Source organism: Sparus aurata, chromosome 6 (assembly GCF_900880675.1).
Source record: "Sparus aurata chromosome 6, fSpaAur1.1, whole genome shotgun sequence".
In the NCBI taxonomy this organism is placed as follows: domain Eukaryota; kingdom Metazoa; phylum Chordata; class Actinopteri; order Spariformes; family Sparidae; genus Sparus; species Sparus aurata.
The window spans coordinates 22,594,428-22,622,398 of record NC_044192.1 but is presented as its reverse complement, the minus strand read 5'-3'; the positions used below and the strand labels follow the sequence as shown (position 1 = coordinate 22,622,398).

Sequence of the window (27,971 nt, the reverse complement as noted above, 5' to 3'; positions counted from 1 at the left end):
CAGTTCTAACAGGCACACTCTCTCCCTGTGATACATGCTGTTGGTGTCATGTGGATTCTTAATCGCAGGTCTTGGAAGAACTTAAGCCCATCTCAGTCCAAAACCGAGTGAATCAGCTTTCGAGTGTCACAGTGCTCACTGCCCTGAACCATCCTTACAGACAGAGCTTATACTGTGTCAGCTTAACTTCTCTGCATGGGTATTTACAGACTTCTGATACAGACAGACATTCAGATAGACACACAGTGATAAATGTTTGAGCAGGTGCTGCCCTCTACTGGATGCTACAGCTAAATATGGTAAACAGAGGTCAATAATTATAAAACACACAAATAACAAGGTAGGTTCCTGAGGTTTAGCATTAATAAAAAAAATTTTTTAAAAAACCTGAAGTCTCCTATTCAAATTCAGAGTAGCATTTTGAGTCTTGTTAATAAAATTTGGTTAGTTTTTTATTAAGGCAAGTTGAAAAATTGAAAGAGACAAAGATTGTTTAGGATCCCATTTCTCACAGATCTATCAGTGTATTCAAAAATTATATTACAGTACATTACAATAATCTCACAGTGTATCTGTCTCAGCCAGCTGTTTGACAACCTGTGTGCAATTTACAAGACCACACTGATCTTTGTCATGACTGATGAAAAGTTTCATCAAACCAGCAGAAACAATGACTTGACATATATAGAACTCTCCACAATTGACTTCTCTATTCATTTCTCATGAAAAAAGGCTGACAAAAATATCATATACAAATTGACATTTCTGAGATATCTGCTGGAATATAACACATTCTCAACTCCAAACTGACTGAGGTCTTCTTCGTCTTCAGATGTACACTGGTTAACAAGATGGCAAATAAAAAAAAGCCTCTATCAAATTCCCTTTATCAGTTAACCAACACTGGAGCAACTGGAAGAAGGAACTCTGTGTTTAAGACAAGCAGGTCGGGTCACCATCGCTCCTGAGAGACGCAGCGAAAACCCAGATTAGAGGCTGAGCTGTCCGGAGTGTTCTGGCTTCTGGCTGCACATCTATATCTGTAACAATAAGACTGGAGGAGGGGGGAAAGAAGAGAGGGAAATTTACATTAAAACGATTTTTTCTCAGAACTGGTTTGTTACGATATATTAAAACTAGAATTAGCTCTTAATGGTTGTATACCTCCACGCACCAGTCAAGATGCTCCTTCTGAGCTATGGCATTAATTAATGGCCAGAACATTTTTGTTGAAATATTGGGACATCACAGTGAAGTTGACCTTTGACCTTTTGGATAAAATGTCATCACTTTATCATTTTATCCTATTAGACACTTGTGTCAAATGTCATCATAACAAGCATATGAATTCTTGAGCCATGTTCACGGTGACCACCAAAAACTAACCAGTTCACCCGTTTGTCGAAGTCGACATTTGTGCCAAATCTGAAGAAATTCCTGTCAAGGCGTTATCACGTTCACAAGAATCAGAGCGACGGACTGACGGACCTGAAAACATGATGTGCACAAAGACAAACTTGCACACAGTTCTCTTTATTTCACATTTCTTATTGCTTTTGAGAAAAAGTTCTTTTTTTGTTCCACCTATGTCCTCTCACCACTCACATGGTTTATTCATATGAAACAAACAGACCTCTGTTCGAAGGGCTTATTTTGCATGCAATTAGTCACATTCCCATGGCAACCAATGCTGGTGGCAAGCAAACTGGAATGGTCACCAGTGGGCGGCTCGAATGGTGTTGCAGATAAAGTAAATGCACCATATGGTACGAGTTCTCCCGTCATCTCCATGGAGGTTTTTTCCAACTATCTTAAATCCAGAATGAGCAGAGCGTCCAGGCGACTGCATGAACGAGCAAAGAAATCTGTCTTGCTGTCATTTCTTGCAGCCTCACCTTTTAACATTGTACCTTTTACCTTGTTATTACCATAGAATCTTCCTTTGCTGCTCTTTCTTTGATGACTTTTGTTGGGTCTGCTTTTATAATATCTTTACCACAGCACCACTGTAAATGAGCATTGTTCCTCCAAGCGTTTTCTGAATTCAAAAATAAATTCAAACTACTTCAGTCTCACATAGCAGAGACTAGAAGAGAGGCTGAATTTTTCCCTTTGTAGAATAGAAAGTTCCTCTACATCCTTGAAATGCGGAAGTCAGCGATTTTAATACTCACTATAAAACAGGTTTGCACTGCCAGTAGGAACTATTGTGTTTTAACTGATGCACTCACATCGCAAAAGAGCCAACTGCACACAGAATGTGAGCTATTATACAGTGCAACAACGTCAGCTTAACATTCAGACTGGTGCTTGTGATTTCATGTCTGACAATCAACATGCTCAATTTGACTTGATTGAATCTATAAAGTATAATATGCATATACGTGTTGGGGTGGTTGTCTCCTTTACCTTGTGGCACATGTATGACCCTCCCTTCTTCACCTTGTCTGTCCCTGACGGAGGGCCTGTCTAGAGAGAGAAAAACGATCAGACACCAGAGTTAAAGCTAAACCTGGAGAAACTCAAAGGCTGAGTGGGCATGTGTTCTTACTGGGTTCTGTTGTTTTTCTGTGGTGTGATGCACCGTCCACCAGTCTGAGGTCCATTCCCATGCGTTCCCCACCATGTCATACAGACCGAATCCATTGGCACGGAAGGACATCACCTGCAGGGTACAGGAAGAGCAATGCCATATCACAGGATTAGCTCATCCACAGACTTTATCTACTCACTCCACATGCCGAAGGAAAGTCAGGTGACGTTTAGTAGTCCACAAAAAACACTTCTGGAGCTTCACAGCAAAACAGTGTTGCAGCTTTCTCCTCAACAACTGAAGTAAAAGGGGTCTTGTTTTGAAATATAAACACATTATTTACACCCTCGGTGAGGTCGAGCTTGTGCGACCACTTCATATGGGGCGTGGGCTAATGCTTCGAGCTGGGAGGCTACGGTGATGATTTCAACTTTGAAAAGCATGTAAGATCTCAGGGCTTCTGGATACTTGTTTTTTGCATTTTTACTTTTTCAGTTGTTTTTCTACATTTTGAAAGAGGTTTTTCAGTTGTTTTGCTGTGAAGCTGTGACGGTTTGTGGACTACAACACTTCACTTGACTTCACAACATCAGAATGGGGGTGAGTAGATAATCACTGAAGTTTCCTTTGTTGGTGAACTCCTCCTTTAATGCAGGGTTGTATCATGAACTCCTACAAAGACTTGTTTCTTCTCAAAGCATGGAATATGAAAATGCCTATGGCTGTATACTGTATGTGCATATTTGTATTTCTGCCAGAATGAGCATGTGACTCTGAGGGGGCTTTCCAGGAGCTGACTCACAAATACAGATCACTTAGTGTTCAATCTGGATTAACAGGTACTCCCGCCGGTTCATCTTCATTGTTTTTGTTCCTATTGCTCAACATGCCAAACTGCTTAAATGACATTTGTGTTACTATAATCAGTGAAGTGTAGACACCCCTGTTTTTTCATTCTAATTCATTGTTTCATTTTGCATTTTTAAGCAAAAAAGCCAAATGTTTGCTGGTGCCAGCTTTTTACATGTGAGGATTTCGCTTTTCTTTGTCATTTATGATTGTTAATGAAGAGTCTTTGCGTTTTGGATGGAAGAAGCTATTTTAATCAGCAGATTATTATAAACTAAAAATAATCATTAGTTGCAGCCCTACTCGTATCCTGATTGATTGTTATTTGTGATCATACAATCATGACTGATACTTTGAAATAAGGGCTTTATTATTTAAAACTGCTGCTGCAGAGAAGGAGACTGGAGTAATATTATCTAATGGTTATTCATTTGATCTGTGGAAGCAGCTGGTGTGACTTTATTAACTGGTGAAATGAGCTCTAATCTCCAGCACCTTTAATTTCCTGTACACTTAAAGGCAGTGGCTCAAATGTAAACCTGTTTCCAGTTTTGTGAAATTGGCTGATGAGCCCAACACACCCACAACTAAGGCATCTCTCCATCTTCCCTTCTATGACTTACTGGGGACGTTTTGATGTATCCATCCTCTCCAGAGTTACTGTTTGGGAAATCTCCCTGCCAGAGGTTGGCGTAGTGTTGTCCTTTGGGGTTCAACTTGTTTCCCCAGGGGTAAAGCCTACATTCAGGGGCAGCATGTCAGTAAATAAACGTTGGACATGCTGTATGTAGGTCGAACACATGCCCGGGCATCTTAGTATATTATGAAGTCACATAATGAGTAAGTGCCATACCTGTCTTTAAGGCCACCCCTACAGGCGTACTCCCATTCTGCCTCTGTAGGAAGTCTTTTGTTAAACCAGGAGCAGTATGCGACAGCATCCGCCCAGGACACATGAAGAACAGGATGGTCCAGCCTAGAAAAAAACTGGTTTGTATTAATTACTGAGCTTGTATTCGGCCTAATAGTTTGCGTTAAACATTACATATTACTGTAAATAGAAATAGAAGTAAAAGAGAAGTAAAAATCTAAAAGGTAGAGCGTTTCTCTACCTGTCTGTGATGTTGGAGTCAGGACCATCAGGCTGCCTCCAGTTGGCCCCTTTGACCGGGAGCCACCAGGGGGCAGCAGCAACCTGAGAACAAAGTGAGGGTAACAGTGGTCACTGACTGATATCAGGCTGTATAGTTCTTTGTGTATTTAATGTACAGAGCTGTAACACTGCTGATGGTTTCCAGTATTGCAGTGCTGAGATGAAGCAGTAAATTCTCTGTTGTCTGGTTTTCGTCTATGAGGGGCCTGCTGTGTTCAGGCCTCTTGCAACCACTCTGAGAACATTCTCAGGCCTGTTAAATAACAGCAGTATACATCTTCATGTCTATCTAAAGCCACAACTATGTGTGACCTGAGGCTGGTACTTTTAAGGTATTCCCTGAGAAAGATTTCTCTCACAATAAAATATTAAAACATTGTCTTTCTTCTTTATTTGTTTATTTTTGAACACTGCCTAACATGGCTTATGTGCCATTTATCTACATCTTCTCTGAACAAAACAACAACAACTTAATATTTACTGGTCTAAGTACATTTTGCAGTTCGCAGGAAATAAATGCAATGATCAATCTATCCATGTCATATTATGTCAACTATTAAATTAATTGCCAGCTATTAGGATAATCAAATAATCCACTTGAGTAATTGAGTAAAAAAAGAAAACAAAGTCAAAATTCTCTGATTCCAGCTTCTTTAATGTGAATATTTTCTTGTTACTTAACTCCGCTGTGACAGTAAACTGAATACAATCGGGTTGTGGACAAAAGAAGACATCTGAGGAGGTTGTCATGAGCATTGGGAAACACTGATTGACATTTTATAGACCAAACAACAGATTGATTAATTGAGAAAAAAAAAGGATAGATTAATCGACAATGAATATAATCATTAATTGCAGCCCTAGCTGGAACCATAATGAAAATGTAGACTTATTTTATTAGATAAACACCATATCAAACTAAGCACTCTCTATAAGCCTCACTGTTTCATTACTCTGATAAAAAGTAGCCTATTTTCGTCCTGGTATGGTAGAAGCAGTTCTTCTACCATACCAATTCTTACAACTGGTGTGAAGTACTAATTCTTCATGTAATTGAAACATGTAATGTAACTACCCCTGGTATTTTCAACTTATTGTTTGGAAATAAAATTTAATGTAGTAACATCATCTGAAGACAGTGTATAACGCTGTGATTAAATTTGGCAGACATAAGAAGAAAACTTAATGAAAATGTCACATTTTCATTTATTTAAACTTGTGATTTATATTAATTTGATGAATGTACAGGAAACAGAAGAAGAAGAAGAAGAAGAAGAAAAAGTATGAAGATGTACACAAAGGAATCCAAAAGGCTAATACTAGCCATCATGGCGCTAACAACGCTTACTTGTATAATAATTAGTACCAGGAGCTTTAGCTGTACAGGTAAGTCTGCTGTTGACTAATAATACTTACGGCTTGGGTGATTTCGTTTTTGACACTCTCGCTCAAAAGTCCCTCGAACACAAATGAGTCTCCAAATTTCTCTGCCTAAAAGCATGAGGATAAAAACATTATGAGCGAAGGAGATGCCTATTAACCTTACAAACATATAAACCGTATATGATTGGTTTGTGCATTCAATTGTTTTAATGAATCTATATAAAATACAACCACTGGGTAATTCTTTAAATACAATACCTCAGTAACGTATCCTGAGGCACGGACGAAGCTTTGGAACTGTTGATTTGTGACTTCCTGGACATCCATGTAGAAGGAGTCCACATACACCGGCCTCTGAGGGCCCTCGCCATCTGCTGGGATGCCCGGGTCATCCGTTCCCATCAGGAACTCTCCTCCAGAAATCAGCACCATCTGTATGCCGGAAATAAACATTTTTTTCTTCTTTTTTTAACAGCAGATAAGCGATCATATGATTCTCTGAAGTTTTAAGAAGGTTGCAGAACTAATGAGATTAAGAGTCTTTAAAAAGCCTGGAAACTTAATCTATCATGAGTGCAAAGATTAGATTACCAGATCGTGAGGAAGCACATAAACTGCAGAGGCACAGTCGGAGGCATAAAATTAAGTATACAGAAATAAATAAAGGTGCAACGTCTATAAAAGGAGGACATATTTACATATTGGAGCAATGTTAATGATCAGCTCTTCTACACACAGCTGACATTGTATTCCTCTTTTAATTTGTCCTACATCGTGGCATTGCTTATTAACTGTGTGTTTTTGGCGGGGCCTGTCATCTACTTAAACATGCCTGAGGTTGTCCAGGAAGCAGGGAACTCCCAAGATCCTGAGGCTGTCAGAATGTTTCACTAAGATCATTAACTAACCCTGACTCTGACCTTAAATGTCTCTAACCAGAACTAAAAATAACTACCACAGAACCAGATCAACTCTATAAATAATAGCAAACAAGGAAATAGAGCTACGACACTCATCCACCATGATCAACCACAAACATGCAGTCATTCACTGAAACAGCTCGTTAAAGAGTGGTTGAGAAGGACGGCTGTTAAATAGCGTTTATTAATCTACTGATTACTTTCCTTATTAATGGATTATTTGTTTGATCTAAAAAATGGTTAAAATAATGTAAATCGGTGTTCCAACTCCAACATGGCATCCTATGACTTCCTGTTTTGTCCACAACAGATAATCAGTTTACTGTCATGGAGTCCCACAGGTACATTGGTTGGCCTATATTTTCATCTGATATTTGTTCATATTTAGATATATTTCGGTATCAGCATACATGTTATCCCACAAGCTTGCATAACAACTTTTTTTGTAATGCAGAAAAAGAAGCTGAGTGCAATTTATGATTATTAAATTGCCAGTGAAGTTTATTGTATCGGGGCACTGCAGTCTTTTTAGACAATAAAGTTCATTGTTAACTGTGAAATATCCCGCCTCCATTACATATCTCTGTCACAGGTGTTAAATAACCACAATTTTGGGATCATTGCAAAAATAATGTATGTTTATTGGCTCACATATCAATATCGGGATTGTTTATCTCGAAATCATTATCGGCCACAGAAACCAAACATTGGTACTACTCTGAAAAAAGGAGTAAGGAAACAGGAAGAATTAAGAATTTGGAATCAAAGAATTAAGATTTTATTTGTTTAATACTGAAACCACTTTATTGATCATCAGTATAGGTGGTGATTAATAGTTGAAAAAAAATCAATATGTCATAGCAGCCCTGTTGAGATGAGCTGAACTTTTGATTTGCAGTGCAAAACTGTGATGAGACGGTTTCACTAGCCCTTTTTAAGTAAAAGGCGGCACATTTGCTCCAAGGTAAGAGCGATAATGTGCCGCCTTGTCTTTCTAAAAGGGAGGCGTAATATTCCTCCTTTTCCAAAAGCCGCCACTGGGGTAGGCGTAAACATGTGACGTGAGGCACGAAGTTGGGCTGTGAACAGTGACAACAAATTTGGCTTCAAAATAAGAGCTTTACATTGCACCCCATTGGAGTTTAGAACTGGGTTCTTAGCGGGGGGGTTTTAATTTGAAAGTAGCAACTGTTATTAGCTTTCTGCTACAACAACAAGCGGACAAACAAACAGCTACAGAGACTGAAGAGACGCTAGCATCTCCTGGATCTCAGTGGCTGTCCAGTTGCTCATCTTGACGTCCGCGGATGAAGTGATGGACTGACTGCTGTGATCAGCTGTTTCCTGGTTTTTAAACTCCCCGGCTGTGGGTCGCACAACAGTGTACGTCATGGATACCTCTGGCCATCTCACGCAATTGCCGGCACACTGACGCCTCGGATTTAGATAGCAGTGGAGGCGGAAATAAGTGTACCCTCTGAGGTGGCAAATTGGCAGACCAAAACATACCCCCAATTTACTGCCCTCTGTCTAAGTCCGCAGATCTAGTCGAAAGAAGGACGGCCAAATTGGTGGCTTGCTGCCCAGTATAAAAACGGCTAGTGTCTTTGTTTAAAGGGGCAATATGTAACATTTAGTGTCAAATACATTCAGAAGGTAACTAAAATTATCAACAGAATGTGGAAAAAAATGCAGTTTTGACTTTGTGCTGTCTATTGTATGTTCGGAGATGTAGAGATATATAGTGAAGTTAGCATGCTCAACAGATAGTTTCAGCCCATCACAGGAGAGTCGGGCTCAGCCTTGCTTCGAATCTGCCCCTGTTGCAATTTTTAGTATTGCAGCTTATTCCCCAGCATTTTCTCTTTTTATTGGGAAATTTTTATCCATGGAGGGGTTATGTTTGTAAAACTCTCTCTCAAGCGGATTTAAAACTCTGTGACGTCATCACAGTGTGACGACTATAGGCTTAGCGGGAACTCTTGGGTGGGGCCATTCAGGGAAACTATAATATGTATATTTAATGGGTCGCGTAACCAGGTAAATGCAGAAGCCAGGAAACTGTTTTGACGTACACGCTAGGCGAGCAATTCTGATTGGTTTGAATGGTCGCCAATCTTTGCATGTGGGGTCTAGTTCTTGTATATAAATGTCTGTACTCAGCTACAAACTCCTGCGGTGGCAGTGTAAACACCAACACTCCCCTGTGCCGTGTTCCAATATCCATATTTCCCGTACTTACTATACTTAGTTTGAGTACTTAGGGTGTCCGATATCGATAGCGGCGAAAAGAAGTTTACCTAAAGGACCCGGATGTTGCCCTCATAACGGTAAAAACGTTGAGTGTGCAATGATGTAAACTTTACGCACTCAACTGCCGCCATCTTGTCTACGTAGCGGAAGAAGTGGAGCCAGGCAGAGGCGCTCAGCTCGGATTTTTTTTTTAAATAGCTACCGAGACAACAGCGCCTGCAGCGGAGCCATATTACAGGATTGTAGGATTGTAATTGTTAAAAAGTAAAGTCGTAGATGTGTTTTGTTCACCGTTCAAAGCGGGATGTTTTTGGCGGGCGACGAGCTGCGGCGGCTGTCGCGATCGTAATTTCCAGTAAGGGCACCACGGAGTATTAGATTTGGAACAATACTCACCTGCTGAAATCTGCGTACTTAGAAAGTGCGGATAGTGTACTACGTTTAAGTGTACTCATGGAAGTATGAATATCAGAACACAGCACTGGTCACTGCTAGCTGCTAGGCTAACTGAGCCAACCAACTAGCAGTTGGCCGCTTCGTAGTTGATATGCTGGCCCCCAATTGTTGTGTGCAATGATTTGAGGGATGGGCAGTTATTACATATTGCACCTTTAAGAGCACTTCAGTGGGGTTAGTGGATACTGCGTCACCCTGACGTCAGACTGAATTTATAATGTCAACTTTTCAGGAAGTCAGGTCCTCTTTTTTTTTTTTTTTCAAGTTTTATTCAAAATGCATGTTTAGTTTATCTTCTCGGGTCTTTTTGTATGAACTTCAGTACTTCATCTTTTATTGGAGAATAATAACACAGTTGATAACATCTCAGGATTCGTCCATTTACAGAAGTCCCAGTTTCATGTCTTCTCTCCTAAACTGTCCGATGAAAGCTGACATATTACCTGACTCTGCACTTCCTCCGCATCCCCCTGAGCTTCAGACAGCCTCTCATTCTCCCCTCTTGAGTACTTGTCAGCTGGCTGTGCAGGAGCCGTCCTGTCCTCCGCGGGCTCCACGGTAACGGCTCTCTTCAGGCTGTCGCATCCGCAGCCTGATGCTCCCTGCAGGGCAACGGCTTCCGGCTGAGCCCCGCATGAACCCTGACTGCACAACACTCTGCTCACACACCCAAAGACAAAGACACATAAGGCAAAACTTCGGACCATTCTCGCAGCCCCACGGCTCAAAGAGACCTGCTCATGTTGTTGTTGCTGTTGGCTGCTGCTGCTGCTACTCTCACTTCCGCATTGTCACGTGGTCAGTCAGCTGCGTTGCGGAGTAACAACGTGTAACTCCTTCCTGCCCGAAGACGAGGACAACTTGTAGTTTTTATTTTTATAACAACATAATTAAATTGCAAGTTTTAATCAGGGCTTCTCTTTTGAATGCAAACAAAACCAACTTTTTTGTAAACACTGATAAACAAAATAAAAAATATTTTTAAAAAAACATAACCATGCTGCTGTGTGAGAGTTTACATCGGATAAAAAAATAAATAAATACATACAATTAAAAATGTGCTTGCATTGTAATAATCAAGGCTCCAAGTTAGGAGCAGTGTACCAGAAGTGATGGGACCACATGGACATCATTTCCCAGCTTTCAACGCTGCTGGCCGCTGGAGGAGAAGAAGAAGTGGCAGTGAGCCAGCCAGTGTGCTGCCTGCCTCAGTGAACACAGCCCCGGAGCACCGACACACACACACAGGCGCGGAAAGGTGATAGAGCTGTCAAAAAAAAAATCAAACCCTGGATTATTACAGCGGCTGACGGCTGGATCTCAGCCCGGGCCCCGCTGGAGAGAAGGAGAGCCACAGTCATGTTGTCTTAGCCGGTCGGGAGAAAGCTGAGCACCCGAGCTTTTTTTTCACCGCACTACCCGAGGTAAAGTTGAGCGCACAACTTGTACACTTCATCCTCTCTTTTCTGTCTCTGTCTGCGGAGGGGGATTTTGTTTTACTTCGCCTCTCCTTAAAAGGCTAACGAAATGCTCGCAGCTTGCGATCCTGAGCGCTCGAGAGCAGAGGAACACAAGCGAGAAGACAGCGAAGTGTGACTCCGGTAATCATTTGGGGAAGGCTGTGTAAACTGTGATTGCGGATGCCGATTAACGTGACAAGAGGCGTTTTTGCTCAAGTTTCATGTTCAGTGGTCAGATGAACGGGGCCTTGTGAGGAAGCCGACAGCTGATGGTTTCACCGTTTGGAACCAGTGTTTTCCTCCGGCAGTCAGTCACAGTCACTGTTACAGCTTTGGGTTTTTTTTTTGGTTGTTGTTTTTGCGATTTATCGACCCGAGTGAGAGACTGGCAGTGCTTCAGCCTCAGCAGCGATGACCTGTTGCAGGTGCAGAAAAAGCCTTTTCCTGTCAGGCAGCTGCACCTCCTAATCATTAACTGTCCTGCCCCAAGCCACAAACACAAACAGCTTACAGTAACAGAGAATTTCCCTGAAGCCTCTATGCAAATCTCTGCAGCCAGACTGAGTATCAGTGTACTAAAGTGTATCTCTCAGGGAACCCTCTCCTGTAAAATACTGCCCTGCCACCTGAATGGAGAGCGTCTGTGGCTCCTATGGATTTGTTGTGTGTTGACATGATCATGTCTGCAAAATGGAAACTGGAAGTCAGATGAAATCTTAATTGGCTGTGGGAATCGATCAGTGATGTTTGAGCCGAATAGATGAACATTTTATCAGGGCACATTTCAGCATGGAATAACGTGAAGCACAATGTGACTTTTTTATGTCATGTTCTTTCTGCCGCAGGTGTCAAAAATGTCGGATAAGATGTCCAGCTTCCTCCACATCGGGGACATCTGCTCCCTGTACGCGGAGGGATCCACCAACGGCTTCATCAGCACCCTGGGGTATGTCCATCTCACTGGCTGAACACTGTGCATGTGTGGGCCCGGCTTCACACTCTGTTCTGCTGGCTGAGCAGCACTTGGAAGGAAGGAAGTCGCACAGAAAAAGTGGTGACTGTTAACCGTTTTTAGAAAGTTCAGTTTGGCGGAAAAAAAACCCTGACTCCTTGGATAGAGCGTCTCCAGCCCGATTCTGTGTTTGTCACAGGCGTCACTTCCCACTATCACTGACAGAAGTGGTTTAAATAGAGATAAATGGAGTGAGTTTTGCAGTTTGTCCCACAGAACAAAGTGGTGGAAACAGTGGGAGGCCTTTTTGAAGTGGTGCTTTGGCCCTGACTGACCCCATGGCCACTGATAGTGCTGGGAAAGAAGGAAATCTAGGGGCGGCGAATGCTCAGTTAATGATAAAGTGTGTGTGTGTTTTTGAGAGTGTGGCAGGAGTGGGTGTGGAGGGCACCGTTAGAGGAGAAAATAACAATGAGGTGGTGCATAATACTCAAAGCAAATGGTGAAACCGTGTTTGCAAGCCACTCATTCACCCACACAGTCGCAGCAATACTGTGTTGTTTTTCTACTTTCTACAAGAATATATTTACATGCTTTATTGTTACGTAAAACCACATCTGTTTATCTTATATTGTTCGGTGTTGCAGCACTGTATACTCCCTCTGTTTGAAACGCTCTGTTTTAGCTCCTGTCTTTTTAAGGACCCCCCTCCCCTTCCCGAATACCAAGTCTGCTCTCATTGGTCAGCGGACACACGTCTGAGCCAGCGGCGCTAACAACAGCCAAAGTGCAGAGCTAAGCCAAATTCTGTTTTCTGTGGGAGAGAGGAACATCTGTTGGAGAAGACTTTTACCATTTTCTACTTTCAAGATATTTTACGTGCAGAGGAACCTGTAAAACACTGAAGGGAAGGAAGAGACTGAAAAACCATAATAGGTCCCTTTTGAGATATCGCTGACAGTGTGGGGATTCACGCTTGTTGCACTTTAACCTTTCCTCCTCTGTTCTGAGGAGTTCTGCATCAATGCTCTCTTGGTAGAAACCACAATAGGATCAAAGGAAGGTGCAACATAGTGTCTCGCATCCGTAATGCTATCGGTATCAGCGGAGGTCCTCCCCTCCCCGCTCATGAAAAATGGAATGACCTACAGCAAAGACTGAGTCACTGCAGAGACATTGTGGCCTTTCTCGAGTTCCAGCGCTTCCTACATACACACACACACACACACACACACACACACACACACACACACACACACACATACACACATACAAGTGCGCATATTTTATGAAACTGTCATGACAGATTTGGCAGCGAGCCATCTTCTCCACGCACAACCACCAACTCAGCATGCTGCTCCAGATCATCTGCCCTCAGAGGAAGAAGAAACCATCCTGAGAAGAGAGAGAACTTCTCCAGCTGAGCAGCATTCCCAGCTCTTGTTTGGTAACTGGAGTGACGGGATTAGAGGTGAAAAATTTAAAAAATGCTGCTTTGTACAGTCCAGCCTGGTCCGTCCCATTTATTCGAAGGTGTAACGATTTGACTCCTTTTGATGACTGACTGCTCTGACAGAAAATGTGTGCATCGTTCGCACATGCAGATGACCGCTCACACTTGCTGTATAATTTCTTCTCAATACTCCCAAGATATTTTCTCGCTTTCTATCCAAGTCTTCTGCCTTGTTCCTTTAGGTGCTCTGACTGGAGAGGTAGACAGGTCTGTTTGGACAACTGTAGACATTCCCCGGAGAAAAGGCCTGAAATGGATGTGGGATTTGGCCTGCGTCCTGACAAGTGTTATTCTAAACTAGTAGAAAGCTAAATTCGTCACCAGAAATTCCAGCGTGCCCGCAGGTCATCGAATCCACAGTTATTTCATGATTGTGTGGCGTGGGGGAAACACCAGCACTGTTTTATACATGCGTTTTTTTGTTGGGGAGGCTTTGTTCTGTTTTCAACACACACCCAAACCAGTTTACCCACAAACCCACAGGGATTATATAGACGTAGTGACATACAGTAGCTCAGATACCAGAGTGAAATATCAATCCTAGTACAGGTTGAAAACAGCCTACTGGTGCCAACCATTTGGTGGATTAATTAGTTGATTTAATGTTCAAAACATCAGTGACATTTTTCATATAAGGTAAGGCACATGTTTTCAACATTTACTGCTTCCAGCTTTTCAAACGTTAAGATTGCTGCTCTCTTGAAAAATCCTTTTTTAAAATATGATTATGAATCTTTTCTGATGCATATTTTGCAGTACTGTCTAATATTTTCTACTTTAGATTGTTAATCAATAATCAATTAATGAGCTAGAATGGCCCTGAGTAGAGTACACAGAAATAAATCACGGACTTGTCCCTTTATCTGGATCCGCACTAAAAGTTAATTGGGTCTATTCTAGGCCGAGACCCATCCTCCATCCAAGTTTTTGTGGAAAACATAATCCTTTTGTCTGCAGCGAACAATTGTTCTTATTATTGATTATCGATGATGATTGGTTAACTAATTGTTATAGCTCAAGAATAAATACACATATTATGACCTGCAGCCTCAATTTTCAACCTAGCAACTGATGATGCCATCTGTGATTTGTCTCTAGTTATAAGACGATACTTATATGATGTACCTGAAAAAATATTCACAATATGGTGAACAAAATACTCAAAGATCCGATTAACAATGTTCTTTGTGTCTCTGTCCACAGCCTGGTGGATGACCGCTGTGTTGTCCAGCCTGACGCGGGGGACCTCAACAACCCTCCGAAGAAGTTCAGAGGTAAGAGAGCGTCCTCCTGACATCATCACGCCAACTGCTGTCTGTTTATACTGCGGGCCCTGTGAGAGAGACGCTGCTGAATGTGTTATGCTGTGTTACTTTGGTGACAGCCGCAACATCTCTGCCCGCTGGACTTGAAACGGGGCTGCCTTTGACATTGTTAATGGTGCGTGTGTGTGTGCATGTGTTTCGTGGCTGTGGATGCCTCCTCACACACCTCGTCTGCGGAGGTAGAGGCAGCTAGAGAGGATCAGATCTGGTGCTGATTTGTTGGAAAACAACACGCTTGAAAAAGCTGTTTTTTAAACAGAAGGCCTTGAGATGCCTCTTTGGGTGAACCCAGTTATTTTTAGCTTCAATACAGGAAGTAGAACTCATGACCCTCGGTTCTCAGGCTCGAGGTTTATGCCTCTGGGGAGTAGCCAGGCCCGACATTGTGCAGGCAAAAGAAATGTATCAGAGCCTTGTGTAGTATTTCTTACAGGTTTCTTGTACAAGCTACACACACAACAGTAACACAACAGTTCTTCACTGCTGAGCAAATCTTTGATTGAGAACATTATTGCACCGTTGGTAGGTAAAGGCTGTTGAGTAGATTAGGAACGTATTCGTACCAAAATCTCTGTCTTTTTAAGGAGCGTTTTTTTTAATGGCTATCGGTCCGTCAAAGCTTTTGGTCTTTGCAATGTTAAGCAACTCGATTTGAGGGAGTGAGCATTCCACATACGCCTGCTCACACTTGGCTTTTAGGATGTTATCTGCTGTCTCAAGAGCATAAATTAGATCGGACTGTATTTAGAAAGTAGAAAGCTTTGATCTGAGCAGTGGCCAGACGGCTCATCTCCTCACTGGGTCTCTGGTGTCCCAGGACAGGTTATCTCCCCCAAGAGACAATCGCTGTCAGCGCGATAAACACCGAGTGCAGACTGAAGAATCCACCAAGCCGGCAGCAACATGTAAGACGAGGCTCTCGCTCTTCATCTTTGCTGCGTGTGTGTGTGTTTGTACATAGACATGAGAATAAGTGGCAAAAGCACCTGTTGATTCTCATCAATGATCACAAATCATCCGAGCACAAACATCTACAGTATTTTGCAGTAATGTAGCTAGAGTCTGACAGCATTTGTATCTGCTGTATGGGACTAGAGACACACAAAGTAGTTTTGACTGACTTTAAATCATGCAGTGTTCTAATAGTGTTTTGATTCAATACTGTACATCTATTTTTGGCTGCAAACATGATTGTACTGAGGGAGAAGCCTATTGGCTCTGTTACACAGGAAAGGCTTTCACTAATGACTCTGTCTTATTTAAACTGCCATCCTCACACACTCCTGCTTTCCCCTCCACTCACTTTTTAAACTCGTCACAAGCTGCACGGTGCACTCAACGTTCTAAATGTGGCCTAGTGCACAACACCGAACATCAGTCAGATTTGAAGATATTGAAGGGTTATTGCAGACCTGCCGTTTTTTAAATGTACAGTTTCATTTTTTTGCAAGAAAAAGCAAAATAAAGGAAATGAAACTGGCCGTACACCCAAGAGATTTTTAAAAAACTTGATTACGGATGTGTCTCCACAACACACTTGCACATACGCTACCTGTACGAGTGCTGTGAGAGTGGCGTTGGTGACTCCTTCACGACGTCAGCTGTTCTTGACCAGAAGAGGCATTCATGTCACTGTGAGAGGCCTCTGATGTCCACCAGAAGGCAGAAAGAGGTGAAGATGGGCGCTATGATCTTAAGGAAAAGGACAGCCCGAAGGAGTAAAAGTGAACCCAAACACTGTCTGTTTTGCTATATTTGAGGGACAGGGACCATGTTGCCAGATTGTAGCTTGGCATTAACAGGACATTCTTTGATTTTACACATAAAGGTCAGTGTGTGTATACCACCAAGCATCTGTAAATTGTTGTGCAAAGTCTAAGGACTCTGAAGTAGTTTTATCAGGTTTAACAAAATCAATTTTTAATGTTCCAAAGGGCTTATCTCAGCTCGGACTTGAAGGATTGAAAATTCAGAGCGGAAAACCTGCGACACAGAGAGGAGATGAGGAGATCAAAGGGTGTGTCCTTTTAAATGTGGGAAGGGTCTAATGGAAAGTGCAACGTCATTGGAAATGTAGGATCCAGTGTTTGAAGCCTGACCAAGCATTTTAGAAGTGTGCCTGGCTTTGAAGTCAATTTGACATAGTGGCTAAACTGTGTAATTACAGCTTAAGGTGACGCACACAAGCCTAGATAATAAAAAAAATAAATAAATAAAAAAAAGTGGCTGTAAAATGCCAGATAAAAGTTTTTTTAAACGTCACATCCCCAGCAAAGCTGAACTCTGGTCCTTCCTCTTTTTTTTGTCCCCCAGTTTCATAAAAGTGCAACACTAAATTGGAGGTGTACCCATTTAAATTGTCCCTTTTGGCATATAAAACAGCCTGCATACATGATATTGTTCTTTTTGTAAAGCTGTGTCCTGGAAAGTGATGACACAGCGTAGGACACTGGACTTTATGAGTCAGTTGACCTTTTTAAACATTATGACTTGTCAAACACAGGTGTAATTACTAACATTAGCGATGGCTGCGTTTTATGTTGCTGTGTCAGTCATTTAGTTGTGCATGCTGGCTAACTGCTTTAATGGTACAAAGCAATTACTCATGTGTTACACCTGTGATTCTCCTGCCATGACGGGCCAAAAGAAACACAATTCCAATCTACAGTGCAGGCCTGCAGCCGCAATTGGTTAAAAAGAAAAACAACATATTTTACTATTTTATGCTGATATATGTCGATGTGTCACTGTAGAAAAATCACAGGTGTAAATTCTTAGATTTATCATGATGACATTTTATTTAGCTGCTCCAGTTTTCGGGTGCTGTTGTGCATTCTGACTCGCTGGCGCGCTGTCACACTGTCACTGCTCACAGGGACACTTTCGTGGAACAGATTCATTGTTGATGTTATTAGTAGCACCTGTGCTTTTCCTACTGTGACAAGTCAAAATATCAGCTGCGACTCTTGAACACCCCTGCCGGTTGAGCTTCATTAAGAATATTGCGAGATGTCTTTCTGTAGATTGTATTCTTCATATGTCTTTCATGAACTTTCTGTAACTGTCTCATCTTCGTTGCCCTTGTGCATTGCATTTGGGAACAATAGTGTACATCAAAAGCACTCTCAGAAATCAAGCATTTTTTTGTTTGCATATTGACTTTTGCGAGTCCTGTTTGTTCTAAAATGTCATACGATTAGTCTCGACTGTGATAATCTGTCAAGTGGTTATCTAAATATAGTAGTGTGGGTTGAGAAGCATCATTTATGTGGGTTTTCTAAGCCACTCTTAAAGCCAGATGAGGAAGTATCACCACTCGAGAAGTGTAAAACAGCATTAAAACCAAACAAGACACATGCCTCCCCTTGTTTAAACATCCACAAACACGGTCCAGCTGAGTTTGCTTACATATCTGTATATTCTGAGGGGGGGGACTTCTCATTTGAGCTGTCTGGCTGTCCTCTAGCAGAGCAAACGCTCTTCAGTTTCTCCTCGTTTTGGGAGGCTCCTCCTCAGCTGCTTGAGAGGGACATAGTGGTGCAGAGATAAACCTTCTTGGCGGAGGCTGTAAGGGGCACAGGGCCAGAGTAGCCATGTCCACATGCAGAGCCTTATACTGTCATTGCTGAGGTATGCTTAACATTTCCTCCTAATGTAAACACCAGTACCTTCCACACAATCCCACTCTCACTCATGTAGTCTGCATGCGTACGCTGACCTCACGACGACTTGCTTTGTGTTTCAAGCGATGTTTGAAATACCATCACATACACACACCTACACACACTCAGATAGTGCTTTGCATTCAGCAGAGTACACCAAGCAGCAGTCGGCACATCCAAGGCAGAGAAGAACACTAACTCTGCTTTGTATTAGTCCTTCAAAATCATCTTCCTTTGTATTATTTGTTCTTTAAACATCATCACTCAGTTGTTTAAATGTCGGACCAACTGTCTAGTTTGAAGTTGCTACGGTGGCAGCTTGTTTTGTTGTGTTTTGGAGTGGCAGTGACAGTTGAATGCTCGCATATTTGAAATGCCATCCACTTTTAATTTTCACTTTCAGTGAATCATCAGTCATCATCCTCTGTCTCTGTCTGTGCTCAGCAGGCTGTTCGTAGATCGATAAGAAGATTTGGAGCTGTTGTTGTAAAATGCAGTGTTTTGTTTTGCACAGTATTTCTCTACATGAGAACACCTTTGATGGTTTCTGATCTGCATGACCAGCTTTCCCACAAATAATAATAAAAAAGAAATGGCAGGCTTGACTTAAAAGTCTTATAAGTGTTATGGGTGCCGACCCAAAAACACAATAACAAATGAAGTCGTCAGCACTCGCAATCATGTATAATATTATATAATAATGCGCAGCAGCAGACAAAAACAGACGCGTTTTAGCCCTAGGCCTTCTTCAGCGCTGAAGTCTGTTTCTATCTGCTGCTGCGCATTATTAAAAGTGTTTATAATTGCAAGTACTGATGACTTTATTTGTTTAATTGGGGTAAACATTGAGGCTGTATGCATATACAAAATCTTTGGGTTATTGGGTCAGAATGAAAAGTTTGATAGTGACTGAGAAAATCTGAAACAAACAAGACGAAGACAAGGCACCAAAACATCCTCTGTCTGTACAGAAACAACAGGAACTCATATTTGTGCTTGTTTTTATCTGCCTGACGTTTAATTTCCAAACCAGGAGCATGTGAGGACCATTATAGCATGTCCTTGTCATTGCATTACACGCCTACAACTCTCCTGTTGTTTGTTTTTCTCTTTTTTTTGTCTCTCATCTCCTGCCTTTATTTCCTCTAATGTCTTTTGCATGAAACCTTTAGACGTCATACACTCCAACAAAGTTCGGAGCATAAGGTCCTTGCCACTACCTATCAGTTGTCAGCACAAACCACTGTTGCTGTCAGAGACACACTGCAGGCTAGTTGGGTGGTTGCTCTGAGATAAACACCAGGAGCGGTTCTGTCTTTAGTCCCTTCCTCTCCTAATAACCACATATATTGCTTTCCTGTCTATTGAGCGAGTAAAGGAGTTGCAGGAAGCGGTGAAAGGGAAGCTGTTGTCGCTAGACCATTTATTTTCTTAGATGCGCTACAAGTGATTAGTTGCTTCCTTTACTATATCTCCAACAGGATAGGAACCTCCGAGCGAATAGCAGTTTATACAAGCCAGATCGTTCAGGATACTGTTGATTTAACGTAGAATAGAAGAAAGTATTTTGAAATGTGGGTCTCTAAGTCCATTTGCCAGATTGATGTTGTCTAATTACTCCAGCTCAGACCTCTTAAATGCAGGCCCCCCTGCTTAGATGGCTTCTTTGTGACGTGGTTTTGTCTCCCATCAGGCTGTCAGCTAGCTCCTTTTATGACCATTTAAATTGTGTACCTTTGTGAACTATGCAGGCTTGTGTTGTGACAGAGTTGATCTAATTAAAAGCTATTGTCTGTTGTTGACGCTCTTCTAGCTGTATAATAAAACTTCCTCCGAGGTGAATCATCGCTGTTGACTTAACATCCACTCTGTAGTTTTTATGGTTGCCACGGCTACAAGCATCCTCCTCCTGGCCCTCTTAAATCTGGTGAATTTTTGTCAGCAAGAGCAGGATTTTTATTAGCTTTTTGTTGAACCGTCCATGTCTAAAGGGTTAGTGTTGCTGATCTCTTTGAGTCATCTGTGGCCCTCATCCAAGACCACTCAAAGCAGTCTTGCGTGACACGGCAGATATACAGCAACAACACATCAACAGACGAGGTCTTGTAGATAATTTAAGGATCCCATCCTGATGTCTTCAAGGGGATGTAAAAATACTTTGCCCTTTATATTAATTTTCAGTATTTGTTTTGTTTTTGTCACACAAAAGTTCAATTATACGCACTAAAATTATTTAAATGATATCTACATCTTCCACATTTTAAGATCCATAATACGTAAATTTTTCATCGGTGTGTTTGTATTTTTTCTCAATAATTTTTTCTCCTCAATGTGTTATTTTGAATGAGTTACGTGCATATCTACAAAGTTGGACACCTTCCATCAACAATATAAAAAACTGATTTAGGAAAACTGAAATCCTTTTATCCTCAGAGAGTTAAAAAAAAACTGTTAAAAAAATGTTTTTTAACTAAATAAGAGATGTTAGAAATACTTTTATCCATGTCCTAATGATATTTTCATTGCCTATTTTTTGTGACTTTTCTGTAATATATCTGTCAAGTGCCGTGGACGTTCCGCACCGTCTGCAGATGAGTGTTAAAACAGTCTGTGCATACATCATTCTGCACTGCTCTATTGCAATATGTGTTAGTATTGTAAATAATTGTATTGTATGTCACATTTTTATTGTAAATGTTTAATGTTTGAAAAGGAAAAAAGTTCATGATTGCATTTCAATTGAAATGCAGTAGATGCCATATATAATAGAGAGAAGATGATAAACAACAAAACATCGAACACATCAGGATGTAATCAAGTAAGTTATTATATCAATGTAGAGATGATGGTAGTGATGTTCATGGCTGTAGTTGGAGACTTGAGACTTTGATTCATGTCAGACTCGGAGCAAGTCATAAAGAATGAAGACTTCCGACTCGACTCCCTAAAAAGGTGACATGACTCAGACATGAAAGCAAAAACATTCAGGTCTGAAGTTCAACAACAAACAGCAAAAGGAGACACACACTTTGTTTCTTGCCTTTTGACTGAAAGTGACAAACTGCTAAGAGCCATGAAATAGTTTTGCATGTAAACCCCATTTCCAAATTTTTGGACTTGGGATGATTGTGAATCAATAATTTAACAATGTTTTTCTGGTCCAAAATGATGAAAATGTTTGTTTATGCCTGTGTAAGAATTCCGACGGTTGGTTGAAGGTTTGTGATCCAATAGTGTCAGACTTTTTTTTTTTTTGGGAGGATGTAGGCTAAATCAGCAATGTGTGAACTTATTTGATAACGACTTGAATATAAAAGACTTTAACGTTCCGTACTCCAGCTTTAAGGGTTTCAAAGTAGCAGACGGGAAGATGTCCTGATTTTTTGCGCTTAGGAAGGATTCAAAAACATTTGATGCTATGCTACCCACAAGGCAACATAATAACTGAAGCCTCTTTCAGAGCCTTCAGATCTTAATGTTGAGGTCTCTGCATGGAAGGGACTTGGTCTCAACTCTGTATCATCCTTAAAACACTGTAAACATTTGAAATGTTCTAATTCTGGGTCATTTGAATCTTGAATAGTCTCCAGAGAACTAAAAGGCCTCCAGCTGACAGTCAACCCCCTCAAATACTTGTGACTCGATTGACTTAGTTTGGCTTTGTCTAAAAAAAAACCCAGCAGTGGTGATGTTTTTTTCTTTCTATCATGCTTACCTCAGGGCTACAGGATTTTAAGTCAGTGTTTATGAGTACACGTGATGCAGCTCTGTTAAAGACAGTTTGTTTATAAACTCAAATAGGATATTTTGGGTGCTAGATGTTTATGAGGCGGGGGCTCCGGTAGTAAAAGATTGTTTTAAGTCACGAGAATGTTAATGAATGATGGAGTCTTCTGCCCTCTGGTGCAGTCCCACCCCTTCTCCTGACTGATGACCCCCAGCAGGAACCCTCACCACAGATTTCAGTATGGCTGCGATGTTGTCTCTCCCAGCTGACTGTGATTAAAGGCAAACCTCCCGTCAGACACACACTGCGCTCATATTGCAGCTGTGATTGTGTTTTAGAGCATGATAAAATGCCTGCGTCAAATTTAAAGGGCAACTCACTCGTCGGACTGGAGCTTCCAGTCTGTGTTTATTTTCATTTGGCTTTTCCACTTAGTTTGATCCACTTCCGCTTACAATTTCATGTAGTTGTGGGACACGTGCATGCACATTAATTCCCTCTTGCAAAGCTACATAACTTCAGTTCTTCTTATTCCTCCTCCTACCCTCTCTGTGCTCACTCTCTCTCTCTGTCTCGCATTCTTTCTCTCTCTCTCTGTCTTCCTCATTTCTCTTTCACTTCCTTTTCTTTGTTGTTCTAATCATATCTTTTTTTAGGTCAGACTAAAGTAAACCATATTTGATGCAGGGGTTGAGAAGGGGGGCGGGGAGGGGGGCGTTCAGGAAGATCTGTGAGATAGAGACCCTTAACTTGGAAGGAGAGAGTGGAGTGTGAAATGGTTAGAGGAATTCAGAAGAGAGAAGGAGGGATGGTAGAAAATCGAGGGGGGAGATAGGGAGTCCCCACCCTCTTCTCTCTCCTTCTATCATCCCACTCCCCTTCTCTTGGCTGACCTTATTTGGTCATGTTACTGCAGCCATAGCAGGAGGAGAGAGAATGAGAAAGGGGAAAGGATGGCCGGATTGTTCTTTTTTACTCCTCTTTTCGCCCGCTCAGAATAGAGGGCTTCGGTCTGATGAGAGGTGAAGTCAGAGGAAAGCCAGGACTCCGAGGGAGGAGTGGCTGATGGGCAGAAGTTTAAACTCTGCAGGCAAAACTGTCATAGTAGTTTGTGTGCTCTGGTTGTAAGCTACTAAACTAAGCTTTCAGCCAGTGTGAAAGCACCTTTGTAGCTTCAGTTGGAGTTGTTGTGCAGCTTGAATTAGAAGAGGAACTCTGCTATGCTAAAACTGCGTCCACATGCAAATCGTGGGACCGTGTGCCTGTTTCTACTGTATCTATGAAAATGAGCAGCAGACGCCGAGTCTGCAGAATCTCATCTCATTGACCACACGCACGCATGCACGCACACACACACACACACACACACACACACACACACACACAGTTTATTATGTGCCCTGATCTAACCACAGGATGTAACCACATAGACTTGTGAGGACCCTCACACTGACATAATACATTCCCTAGCCCCTGACCCTGACCACTAACCCTAACCACCAGAACCACACACCTAACCCAAACCCTAACCATACACTTCAAATCTGTTTAACAACCCGTTGACGTCTTGAGGACTGGCCAAAATGTCCTCACTTTGCAACATGGTCCTCACTTTGTTGGTTAAAAAACCTGGTCAAGTTTACTCACACACACACACACACACACACACACACACACACACACACACACACACACACAAACACAAACACACACTCACACTCTCTCTCACACACACACACACACACGCACGCACGCACGCACACACACACACACACACACACACACAGAAACACATACTCTTCTGTCCTTCGTTTCTCCTCCCTGCAGCAGACCCTTTGATCTCAGTGAAGGAGAACAGTGAATATGGGAGGCACGAGTGTGTGTATTGTTTTGCTAATAGGTCTTTGAACGCATCAGCTGATACGTCAGACTGGGTCATTTATTAAGTCGGGCCGTTGTTTTTTTTCCATTTATTGTTTTACATTGTGTGGTTGCTGAACATCCTGTATCTCCTTGTTTTAGCAACTAGTGTGCGTTGGTTTATGCTATGCTGCTGCTGTGACCTGTCCCACACTGTAGCACCGACCTTTACAGACTCAACTCGGAGTGCATCATCATATTTATCTTTTTTGTTTTCTCTTCTTTTGATTTACGCCAGTGTAATTCTCCAAGCTATAAACACTTTGGTTATCCTCCAGTGTGTGTTTGTTCTTATCTGATATATTCTGTTTGTGTGTGTTTGTGCGTCTTTGTCTCTTTATTCATTTCTGACTGTGTCTCTCTGTGCAGACTGTCTGTTCAGACTGTGTCCCATGAACCGCTACTCGGCCCAGAAGCAGTTCTGGAAAGCGGCGAAGCCTGGAGGGAACACAGACACAGTGCTCCTCAACAAGCTCCATGTAAGCAAAGTGACGACACATTCACCACCCTGCAGTCGCTGCCGACGCGACACTACACACAGACCTGTCCTCACAAGCTCACAGGAGAAAGAGGAGAAAGGACAGAGTTGCATCAGATTTTTATCTTGAAATTCAGTTGGTATATTTGGTTCAGACTGAATGCAAAGTTACACAGTAAATGCATAAAAATATTGTATTATTTGTGTATATACCGGGACCCTTATCTGATGTTTTTTGTCTGGGGTCCATATATAAAGAAAAAAACCTACTATCAACATATTTGTTTTTATTTATGTTTGGGTGCGAGCCAGTGTATGAGTCAAACAAAAAGGTACAAAAACAGCACTAAAGCAAACACATCTGTGTAGGAATTTGCAGCTGTTGATTTAGTGACTTCATATGGATGCTGTGCACTCAAGGATGTCATTTATATTTGCTGAGGAAGCATTATAAACTCCTTTTATAGACAATTCTGAAGCTTTTCACTCCTACTATCCTACCTTTCTGCCCTCTACACTCTCTGTTCTCCCTTTCTGCTGCGTTGCAATACCATTTAAAGCAATCTGCTATCTGATTGCAATCTCTCCCGCATTTCCATGGAGATGTAGGCCAGAGTTTCAGTTAAAGCCTCTCTGTTATAGCTGACATTCTTGGTTAAGAGCTTTGTTCCTACTATGCTTTGTTTAACAGCTAGCCAATCAGATTACTTCGCACCTCATTGGTGCGTGAAATTGGTCATCAGTGAACAGTATTGCAGTAAATAAGTGAGAGGTTTACTGTCTTAATGTTTGACTACAATCCTCTTTTGATCTTGCAGCATGCAGCTGACTTGGAGAAGAAGCAAAATGACTCTGAGAATAGAAAACTGCTCGGAACAGTTATTCAGTACGGAAACGTCATTCAGGTTTGTTCCCTTGATGCTACGGAGCAATGTACTCCAAAGCAAGTACACACAGAAGGGTGTCTCTCCACAGGCTGCCAGTAACCCTGTAACACTAATGCATTCACTTACGACAAATGATAAATCATATATTTATAGATTAAAATACACACTGTGCTTCAACACTTTGTTGCCCTTACAAAAATATCACAGGTGAAAATGACCATTTCACATGCGATTGACTATTTTCACTTTTGACCTTAAATTTTAACATGTGAAAAAAAAATGCATGTCACATCTAAACTGGAAGTTTTATTCACATATAAATTCAAGTTTCCACACAAAACATGGCACCTGAAATCACTTAAAATGTGCTTTGTCACGTGTGAATTCAAAGTTTCACATGTGAAATTTACATTATCACTTTTGTCTATGTGATTGCCTTTTTTCCTACATGCAGATTTAAATTTCAACAAATCATCACAGCCAATTCTGTGTGTATAACTATTACTAACTATTACATAACCTTTGCACAATTTGTATTTGTTTACAGTTTACAGGATCACTTGACTTGAACCATGCACAGACATTGTATGCTGTTGGGTGTGTTGATCTTGACATGCATATACCCCTACTGTATGTTTTCACTTGCTTGTATCAATAAATCATCAAAATTCAGTTAAACATTAAGACATTAAGAAACAAAAATGGATTTAGAGACTAATTCACAGCACTTGAAATTAAGTAGTGAATTGATAAAAGATAAATACAAGCATTTAGAATGGCTATAGAATAAAATATTACAGTTATACAATAAATTCATTTAAAGAATGTTGAAATATGTTGAAATATGATGTAATCATAATAACACCAGTATACTAAAAACTCTAGATTAAAATTCTATATAAAATCTATATGTATTTAAATTCAAATGTATGTAATAGTTCAATGTTTGTTTTTACCGGTCTTGGTTCAGCTTTGTCGTCCTTATTTTTTGCCTTATGTCTATCTATCCTCATGAAAATTATTCCTAGATCTGCGTGTGGTACTGAGAACATCTTAAATTGGGAGTCAGTTCCTCATATGTTCCCGCATGCTTTGCCAGTACAGCTTCAGATTCAGATTCTGATGAATCTGAAATAGTCATCGCCTGCTTGGTATTTCATCAGATAAACTTTGTTTGGACTCCAACAAAGCTTTCAGTTTAACAGCTCTGAGATGCTAGCAACGGAGGCGATTTAATCTCACAATTTTTCAAGCATCTCCTATCTTAAGTTTGAAATATACCTGTGCTTGAATGCATGCTCCTCAATATGAACCCATAAACAAAAACTGAAGCCATAAATTGCATGTTCTAGTTGAACAATGTTGGGAATTTTGGCATAAGCTCAATGAAATTGAAAAAGGCTAAAACGTCCTGCGGAAAAAGGGAACTTATGTAATACAAAAATACCATCATGTATTTTTAAACAGAGAACACTGGCGGCAGACTCATAAATTAACTTCATAACACGTGCTCATGCACAATCAAAACGTAATGCACAAAATATCTTTTTGTGTACCTCAGTTCACAATAAATCAGTGTAACTCTGAGATTTCTTATCATGACATTAGTTCTGTAAATAACTCCAATGATGGTAATGAGAGTTTCTACCAGCTCCAGCTCCAGTCAGCACATCATTAGAAGCACTTACTCCTCACTTCAGATTCCATCATGTCCATTTGTCTGTAGTGTCTTACGCTGTATTCTGTCTCCGCTCAGCTCCTCCACCTGAAGAGCAACAAATACCTGACAGTGAACAAGCGTCTGCCTGCTCTGTTGGAGAAGAACGCCATGAGGGTGATGTTGGACACTGCTGGAAATGAAGGCTCCTGGTTCTACATCCAGCCCTTCTACAAGCTGCGCTCCATTGGGGACAGTGTGAGTCATCACGTGTACACGTCTGTGGGCACGGTGCATTGAGGGAATGTCATACTGTATGTCAGTCGATGTCATAGTAAAGGACTGAATCACATCTGGGGTGATATGTGTTTTCCATATCATTATTTAATTATATTTAAAGAGTGTAATAAAAACAATTATAGTAGTACAACGGTGTTATAAGGTTAAGACTTCACAATAAAGGTCCAAAACGTGAAAGCACAAATGTTTTTTAACATCCTAAGCCTCATCCATCTGACCACATCTATCCCTGGATGATCTTGTGCCAGAACCCAATTGGTGTTTACCTGAGCACAAAGCTCTTGTTGGCACCAACTCGTCTTTCCCTGCAGCAGGAAGTAGTGGGCTTGTACCCAAGGACAAAATGAACCACGGCATAGACCGGGCTTCTCTGCTAAGCTCCTCTCAAAGTAGCCATGGCACAAGGCCTAAGCAGCAGCAGGCAACAGACAAAAAGAAAGCTGGAGTCAATCCATACCTGCTTAGAATAGACAGAAGATAGTGACGTGCAAATAGATACCGATGCTCCCCAACCTCTACTTGCTGTATACCCATGTGGGAGAT

The 27,971-nt window shown here is 41.3% G+C and overlaps 2 protein-coding genes across 6 annotated transcripts in view; one reads left to right on the top strand and one right to left on the bottom strand.

Annotated features, from left to right (window-relative positions):
* Positions 1–430: 430 nt before the first annotated feature.
* sumf1 (sulfatase modifying factor 1) lies at positions 431–10,764 on the bottom strand. The gene is made up of 10 exons (XM_030418792.1): positions 10,652–10,764; positions 9,991–10,387; positions 6,177–6,350; positions 5,952–6,026; positions 4,495–4,577; positions 4,236–4,358; positions 4,006–4,120; positions 2,552–2,665; positions 2,410–2,469; positions 431–1,054 (listed from the first exon to the last, which is right to left on the bottom strand). The coding sequence occupies exons 2-10, from the start codon at positions 10,252–10,254 to the stop codon at positions 953–955; spliced, it is 1,110 nt and encodes a 369-aa protein (XP_030274652.1). The 5' UTR covers positions 10,255–10,387; positions 10,652–10,764; the 3' UTR covers positions 431–952.
* Positions 10,765–10,826: 62 nt separating this feature from the next.
* Positions 10,827–27,971, top strand: part of LOC115582679 (inositol 1,4,5-trisphosphate receptor type 1) — an 82,687-nt gene continuing 65,542 nt past the window's right edge. For all 5 annotated transcript variants that reach the window (XM_030418790.1, XM_030418788.1, XM_030418787.1 and 2 more), the window contains exons 1-6: positions 10,827–10,971; positions 11,853–11,953; positions 14,676–14,746; positions 24,476–24,585; positions 25,403–25,489; positions 27,228–27,386. In XM_030418790.1, coding sequence (XP_030274650.1) covers positions 11,862–11,953; positions 14,676–14,746; positions 24,476–24,585; positions 25,403–25,489; positions 27,228–27,386 — 519 coding nt within the window. In that variant the 5' untranslated portion in view covers positions 10,827–10,971; positions 11,853–11,861. The remainder of the gene's footprint in view (positions 10,972–11,852; positions 11,954–14,675; positions 14,747–24,475; positions 24,586–25,402; positions 25,490–27,227; positions 27,387–27,971) is intronic.

Coding starts and splice junctions, on each gene's coding strand:
- sumf1 (XM_030418792.1), bottom strand. CDS start 10,254: ATGGTCCGAAGTTTTGCCTTATGTGTCTTTGTCTTTGGGTGTGTGAGC. Junction 6,027..6,176: donor CCTCAGGATACGTTACTGAG/GTATTGTATTTA, acceptor TCATGCTTTTAG/GCAGAGAAATTTGGAGACTC. Junction 4,359..4,494: donor GACTCCAACATCACAGACAG/GTAGAGAAACGC, acceptor GTTTTTTTCTAG/GCTGGACCATCCTGTTCTTC.